General features: G+C 39.3%; 1 protein-coding gene across 1 annotated transcript; it reads right to left on the bottom strand.

Moving 5' to 3' along the window:
* Positions 1–628: 628 nt before the first annotated feature.
* Positions 629–7,344, bottom strand: LOC102204132 (protein transport protein Sec61 subunit alpha-like 1). Its single transcript, XM_005741366.1, has 12 exons — positions 7,228–7,344; positions 6,514–6,581; positions 6,304–6,369; positions 5,957–6,035; positions 5,742–5,873; positions 5,534–5,643; positions 4,266–4,419; positions 3,969–4,129; positions 3,657–3,854; positions 3,058–3,249; positions 2,890–2,966; positions 629–1,719 (listed from the first exon to the last, which is right to left on the bottom strand). Exons 1-12 carry the CDS (start codon positions 7,232–7,234, stop codon positions 1,533–1,535), a joined length of 1,431 nt encoding a protein of 476 aa, XP_005741423.1. The 5' UTR covers positions 7,235–7,344; the 3' UTR covers positions 629–1,532.
* Between the last annotated feature and the right edge of the window lie 1,153 nt (positions 7,345–8,497).

Genomic DNA, 8,497 nt, shown 5'->3' on the forward strand with positions numbered 1-8,497 from the left:
TGTGATGAAAATGACTTTGAAAATGGCATGGATGTTGGTGCAACAAGGTTAGTGCGCAGTCATTTGAATATTGCCTTCAGCAGCTTAGCGAACCAAACCCGAGATAACACCATTTTTCTTAAACCGCTGTTAAGCTAAAGCAGGATTAGTTTAAGTTTCTTAATTTAATGACAACTATAATCAATTCTTATGGAAGCACACTTTCAAAAAAAAACTATATATTTTTTTTTTGAACAATTGTTCAAAATCGGACTTATCTACGTCTTACAAATATCAAAGTCCGATGTAAAGCTTTGCAGGCACTTGAATGTCCTACTTAGTATTATTCTCTAACAAAACCACATTATTTCATCATGTTTTTATACTGTCTGTTTTCCTCTTTGTGTAATACTTTGGCGGTTTATGTGCAAAGACCAGAAACTCAAACTGAAACCACAAGTTTAATTCTGACAGGGTCCTGCGGGCTGATCTGTAAACTACCAGACAGTAAAGCCATCATTTGTTAACAAATACACCAAAATATGGGAACTAAATCCACAATATTGTGGTGACATAAACATCACAAAAACCTCCCCAGATTCACCTGTATGTATAAAAAGGACATTCCAAGCAAATAGTTAAAAGTCAGTCTTTTTCCACAAAATGTTTTATTGAGAATGTTTTTTGTACAAGTTTGTTCTGAAATGCAATTATTTTTACATATTCAAAGACTTTATCTTACACTTAAGACAAATCCAAGTTATTTAATATATGGCCTATGTACAGTCTGTTTGGAAAAGTTATTATTGAAAGTACACAAAGCAGACAACTAAAAACAAAACAAGACATAAGACTGCATGATGTGGGTAACAAGAGTCAATGAAAGCTGTCATTTAATACTGAAGCTCCCCGGGAATGCCTTAAATTAAAAATGAGTTTTGAATGTTTCCCAGAGGTTGGAACCCAATGTGAGCTCCATCTGTTCTTCTCAGAGGACCCTGACCCAATAAACACTTCAGTGCAGTGTCCCGATCAGAAACATACACACTCCTCGACTCTGACAGTTCACCTCCTGGTTTACACCATTAACTGACTGGCAGGTTAACTTAAAAAAAATTAAATAAAGCTGAAAGTAAAAGTAGGAGATAACACTAAGCACACTGAAGACAGATGACCGTCACCATCCAAATCAAGTATGCCTGCATACCAAAGCATTTGTCAGTCCAGAAGGGGGGAGGGACTCCTGCAGGAAGCCTATAGATGAATATAGGAAGCTTTAATCACGTTTAATCAGGTAGAAACATGGATAAAGCACAGCCAAATGTCTTTCTTTGCATCATTTTGGAAGGTCTGTGGGGAAAACAAATGGAGTGAAGACTCAGCATATTGTCCCAGCACCTCACAGTACCCGATTTCAGCGGAGACTCCTGAAGGTTCCTCAAACGTCCTAAAAAAATTGCAGTGCCGATGATGCAGGGGCTTCTCATGGCTGTAAAATAAACGCGGGTTTTGTGGTGCTAAAAAAAGTTGGGTCAAAAGCAAGAGCACGATGGCTAGAAGAATAGGCCTTCAAAGCTCCCTACTTCACTCTGTTCTTTCACAAATATTTCAAAGTACTGGTAGATAATGGTGACGGCCAGCAGGATACCAGTGCCAGAGCCAATGGCTCCAAGGAAGTCTGCCATCACTGACAAACCACCGATACACAGTCCACCAAAGGCAGCAGCAGTGGGAATGTATCTAAAATGAAAACAGAGAAATTAAGGAAATTACACACCCTGTGTTTTTTTGTTGAAAATGCAATCTGTAGTAAGGATGATAGCATTCACATATACGGCTTAAGAAAAAAGAAGAAGAAAGAAAGGGAATACGCAATCAGTTTAACATAAAGACACAAAGTCAGTTAAAATTAATAAATATCACCCTGTCAATTTAGAAAGCACAAGCCATTGTGAACTCATTTCATCTACTGTGGTGTAAATGAAAGTGACAACAAATGCACTGGAGACAACAATAATAATTCCTCCAAAAGGGAATGATTGTAGTCACCAAAACCTTTCACAGAGTTTTTACTAGTGTCTTTTTTGTTCACTGCTGGCAACATGAGACAATTCAAGTTCCAGCTCTTCCTGGATGGCACATTGAAAAGTGCCGCTGCACCTACCACAGTCTCAAGAGTGTGGAGGAAATAGTAGGAGAAGATCATCAATCTGCTCCAGCACTGCCAGAGCCCTACAAAACGACCTACCCCCCAACCCTCCATGTGCATTATTCCAACTAAAGTGTCAGATACAGACTCGACAAGTGTTACACAAAGGCCGCAATCCTTTAGTGGAACCTGTGCCAACAGACTGGCACCATGCAGTTTGACTGGCATTCCCCCCAGAGAAAACCCGAGCTGGCAGGTTCGCCACTGGCGCCCTATTTTCTTCAGTGATGAAAGGAAGGAAGTTCACCTCATGTGACAGGTATAAATACGTTTATAAACACTGTGGCAAACATTATGGTGTCTGCAAGATCTGTAAAGAGAAAAGAGCCCTCTAATACACCTGATGTCCCTTTTATTTGCACCACAGCATGTGAAAGACAGACAGACGTTGATGCTTCCTATCCCTGACTTTGTGTTATACACTGATGATCATGTTCCCTTACATTTTTGAGAAGTGTACACTCACTTAACTAAGTAGTGCTTAAAAGAGCAGTTTAGCAAAAAGTGTGGGTTGGCATTATTTATATGTAGGAAATGTGAAAAGCAGTTATATGGAGGCTGTGTCTGGATGAACTCATGACATAACCTCCTGAACCAGAGCATTGCATAACAAACACTTGAAACACAAAATTGTTCTGTATATTTTGGGAAGCTGGCGAAAATCTAGAAGGTCAACAGGTGTAACAGAGCTTGTATTTTACCTGTTAAGCTCATGGACCATTGAGGTCTCTCTGTGTCCCCTCATCACCATCTGCTGCTCCTTCAGCTGTTTTGCAACCTGCATGACAGGAAATGGAATAGAGCTCTAAGAACGAGTTTTCTTGAAACAATGTCATAACACAACCTACTAGAAAGCAGTAATAACTTACATCTTTTGCAGAGGAGCCTGATACTTCAATCCAGGTTTTGGAGAAAAAGGCACATGAACCAAGCATGAAGATGATGTAGATTACTGCGTGGACTGGGTCCTCCAGAACAGAGCCAAATGATTCAGGTGGAGAGAAGTAGTAACAGAGTCCCCCGACTGGGTAAGCACGGGCCGGGCCACCAGAGGATGTGTCCTGGGAAAACGGGAACAAAACGTACTCCATCAGTCACTAATGTAAACATGATAATGAGTTGTCAGACTCCGGTACAATCTTTCCACAATTTTATTTTGTTCCCTTTTATCAATAACCAAAAATATCCAAGAATAGGCTTGTCCTGGCACACAGGTGTGAATGTCATGGTAAGCTTACATAAATGCAGCTTGTGTAGTTAGAAAAATATGGTTAAAAAACAAAACAAAACTGACTGTTTGAGAGGAGGTAGTTTTTATAAAGAAGATGGATCGCCAAACCATTAGCAGAGGCATTTATTTTTGGGTTGTTAGGTGTTGGGTCTTTTTGCACTTTAAATAAGGCATTTTGCAGGTCAACACACTAACAAACTGAACTGAAGAATCTATAAAACGCAAACATGTACTCACAGACCACGTTCCGAGCAGATTAACCAGGAAATTGCCACTGAAGCGCGTGGAGAGCATCTGGGAGATCACATACAAGTTGGAGACCAATGCAGACTGCAGGATGATGGGAATGTTGGAAGTATAAAAGAGCTTGATGGGGTAGGTGTTGTACTGTCCACGGTAACGAGCTGACTTGATTGGCAGATCCACCCTGAATCCCTGTGAGAAGAGATGAATTCATCACACTGATTTATTTTTATTTTTTTAAATACACGTTTTAAATCTCAAGTGGGTTAGTGTGAAGTCAGACAAAAGAAAAGAAAAGCAACCGACCTGAAAGTATATCACTACAGCAAAAACAAAGACTGTAGCAATCAGGTTCATGAGGTTGGGCAGGTTCTGTCTGTAGAAGGCCTCTCTCAGAGCACGCACTTTGTCAGTCCTTGTGGCAAGCAAATGGAAAAGAGCAATGATCGCACCCTCAAACTCCGTGCCTGGAAACACAGAAAAAAACCCTCTCAAATTAGAAACCTCGTTTTGGATTGCAAAGATGCAACATGGTTTTTTTTTTAAATTATTATTTAATTTAAAAAAAAATCACTTTGTAAAAACCAATTATTGGTTCCTTACCTCTTCCAGTGTTCACAGTAGTGGGGCTGAAGGCCTTCCACACAATCGTTTCACAGATGTTGGTAGCAATGAACAAGGAAATGCCTGAACCAAGACCATAGCCCTTTTGGAGCAACTCATCCAGCAGCAGCACAATCAGCCCAGCCACAAACAGCTAGAGAGAAACGTAACAGTTCGAGTCATATGAGATTGCTATGGAGATTTGCCATGTTTGGAATGTTTTGAGTATCGACTCCAACAAACACATTACGTCTTCTGTTTTTACATTTTAAATTAATAAAAAATGATGTAGGCTTGTGGAATGAAAGATAAATAAAAAATAATAATACTGACAGCAGATGGGATACATTCAAAAATTTTACTCCACTTCGTTCTCACATTCACAAGATTATAAGAAGCTGTGGTGACAGCAAAACCCCCTCAGCTCACAACCCCAGCAGGTTGTGAGCTGAGCAGAATAAATGAAAAAGAAATGATTTCAATTGATTCATTTTTTTTGAAAATTACTGCATCTATACCTGTTGTTACGTTATCATTGAGTATAACAGTTACCCTAAATGATAAATAAAGCTGAAAATAACTGAAATTTAATTATGTTTCCAAGCCCAAAGATTTCTTTAAAGTACCAGTAGCGTCATCTCAGTAACAGAAAGTACAGCGTATGTGTGCTTTAGGTTGAGAGCGTGAAAGTAACATCTCCTTGGGAGTATATTTATACTCACAGGTTTAAAACTATTACCAACTAATAACAATTTAAAAAAGGCTGATTTTAATCAAAGGGTTTTCACTGGTATTCTTTGAGTGTTTATGAAAAGGTAGCAGACAAGGCTTTGGGAAAAGACAAGCTGGAAAAAAAATCTCCATTGCCTCAGCCTTTTGTAAAGAGATTAGAATTTTCTATTGCTGTTTAATCAACTACTAATCACACAACTCTAATATGAATGCTGAACCAGACCTTGTACTTAGTTACCCTGTATTTGACAGAGTAACTAATGAAACCTCTCTCTGAAATGCGCCTCGTGCACTTCTTTAATTGTGATGTCAACATTAAGTTTAATAAGAATGACATTGAATAAACAGTAATGCCAGTGTAAGAGACATGTCTGTAATAATAACGTTCATAAAAACAAAAACAACATTGTTGGAAACTCTGAGAAACCAAACAATTAATAATTAATTAATAAAACAATTTATTTAATTTATATTTATATACATGTCCTGACATTACACAGTTCAGGTATGTTTGCAGATATTCATCCTGTTCTCACCTGAATGATGATCAGCAGACAGATCCCTGCACCCATCTCTGACGGATCTCCGTACATGCCAGTCATCACATACACAATAGCCTGTCCAATGGTGATGATCATGCCAAACACTGAAGAAAAGAAAAAAAAATCAGAGGTCAGAGACCCTAAAGTCTTGATAGGCAATTTCAAACTACTTCAAACCAGCACCTGAGCAGAGATTACATACATTTTTGTGCTCCATTAAAAAGCGCTCTGTCCTTTGGAGTGTCTCCAACTTCGATGATCTTAGCTCCAGCAAGCAGCTGCATGATCAGGCCTGAGGTGACAATTGGCGAGATACCCAGCTCCATCAAAGTACCTAGAAGAAAATGTTCAAGTTAGACCCCAGAAAACAGCAGACATATATCTAACTTATACACAAATATATTAAAAAGTATATACCTCTGTTTGAGGCCAGAATGACTCTCATCCAGTAGAAAGGATCTGCAGAGTCTGAGGACATTATGCCAAACAGGGGAATCTGAAAAGCAACATATTGCATTTACAGTCGAGTCTTAATTGGCTGCGTGAAGTGTTATAATTGTGTGTCCCCTGAATTCACTGACTTCAGCTTGATACTTTGACTATTATGTAAGAAACATTCCTGTAACAGACAACTTAATGTAATAATAACATTGTAATAATTTATGCTAAGTTTTTTTTTACTTATTTAAGCTGTTGAGGTTTTTTCCCCTATTAAAAACATAATAAAAATGTAAATACACAAACTAAACAACAGTGAGACTCACCTGGCAGCACACCAGAAAGATGAAAAGAGTGATAGCAGTCCATAACACCTTCTCTCTGAACTGGATCTAATGGTTGAGCAAATGTAATAAGTTTAAAACGAGGGGAGGGGGGTAAAAAAATTAAAGCAAACACAATATAAAGCTTACTGATTGCTAATTGTTTATTTAGAACTATGAAAACAAGGGGGAGGTATTTAAAAACACACATACCTTTCTTTCGGGTTTTTGGATCTCTGGCAGCACAGCACAGAAAGGCTTTATCACCTCCAAGAATTTGACTGAAAACAAACAAACAAAGAAACAAACATGAGTAAAAAGGTGATCATATCTGGTTATCATCAGCGGGACGTGGTAATGAATGGGGGGCGGACTTTACAGACAAATGTGAATGTACCAACAATGTACCTGGAGTAAAGCAAAGCTTTGAAAAAAAAATCAGTTTCCTGTTGTTATGTCAGATCTTTACAGTACCTCTACAACCTACATGTTTCTAGTAATGCAAGGCAGGAAACAGGAACAGCGGACTCACAAAAAACAGAGCGTCTTATGCGTCGTCATCACTAGACTGTCAATGTCTTTGAATGAGTGGCTAACAAGTTAGCGTAAAGGTCTCGAAATAAAGCCACTCACCGTATCGCTTTTAAAGGATATCTACAGACTAGAAAACTAGTTTGCCAAAATATCACCTAGTTATTAAGCTAAACCCTACAACTACTTCTCATTAGAAATATTTTCATAACAGGGAAAAAACCATTTATCAACCAGGAAGCTAGCGACTAAATGCTAGCTGCATGCGATCAACGCCAGTTGCTAGTTACCGTTAGCTAACTAAGTTGTCAAAAACACATAAAACACTGTTTCAGTTTTGCTCCTCGTTTTTTGCAGATCACAGTCTTAAAAATCATGTGCCAAAGTGAAACTTACTGCCCATGATGTCCCAACTGGTCTCTTTGTACGGTTCTTCACAGTGGAAATGAGACCAGCTTGAGCCTGAGTAACTGAGCCACCGGGAAGAAAAGGAGGAGACACGTCATCACTACAGACACGAAGACCAGCGATTTAAAGAGACAGCGACCTTTTAACTGAACATCACATATCACAGTTGCAATACAAAGAAACGAAGAACAAATGTGAAAAGCTACATTTTAATAGACCTACTTTAATTTTTGACATACTTGTGTAAAGCAAACAACCCCGGAGCCTGACAGTCCCAGAGAAACAGAGGGACAATATTTTTCAGCTGCTACTACTGCAGTTAAAGTTACAAATTGTAAAATATCGCCACTTGATGTCAATAGATTGCAGAGTGCAGTCAAATGAATTTGTTGCCTGTGTCATGCGCGCTGATTCTGATGTCACGTCTTGTGTCCTGTCCACTGGGCAGTCCAGCACCTCTCGATTTTTGTAACCTGGCGCACTGTGCCGCAGCTTGGTTGAAGTAACAAGTGTACAATCGTGTCAGATTTTATTGCCATTTTAGTGGAGTTGTTGGAAAAGTTGGAAAACGTTACAACAACAAAAAACGTTAGACAACATCTTGGCTTTGACCTTTTTCCTCTGGCATAACCAGCCAGGCTTGTAACCAACCAGTTGGACATGTCTAATCTGCTGACAGTGAGTAATTGCAACAATAATGGGAATAAATAAGCATGTTTATGCATATTTTCACGTGTAACAGTTCAGTTCAGGAAATAAATCTTGATGTGATGAGGAAGAAAATATTTTTTTAAATAGATTCTAGTTGCATTGTCTCTTTCCTTTGCATTTTTGATTCTTTGGTTAAAGATTTTCAGCGGAGCAGCGGTAGAAGACAGTCAGCAGCTCCTTCTTCAGGTCCATTTTTCTGAGGATTCTCAGAAAGTGGAGACGCTGTTGGGCCTTCTTCAAAACCGCAGAGGTGTTAGAGCTCCATTGGAGGTCTGTGTCTATGTGCACACCCAGGAACTTGAAACTGGACACCCTTTCCACACACTCCCCGTTGATGCTGACAGGCTGCAGCTCAGACTTCCTCCTTCTGAAGTCGACTACCAGTTCTTCTGTCTTGGTGGTATTGAGGTCCAGGTTGTTGTCTACACACCAATCTGTCAGCCTCTGAACCTCAGCTCTGTATGCCGTCTCATCTCCCTCTGAGATGAGCCCCACCACGGTGGTATCATCTGCAAACTTAATGACTGCGTTGTCTGGGTGGGAACTA

Source organism: Pundamilia nyererei, unplaced genomic scaffold (assembly GCF_000239375.1).
Source record: "Pundamilia nyererei isolate P.nyererei 1_Seehausen unplaced genomic scaffold, PunNye1.0 scaffold00110, whole genome shotgun sequence".
Classification (NCBI taxonomy): Eukaryota; Metazoa; Chordata; class Actinopteri; order Cichliformes; family Cichlidae; genus Pundamilia; species Pundamilia nyererei.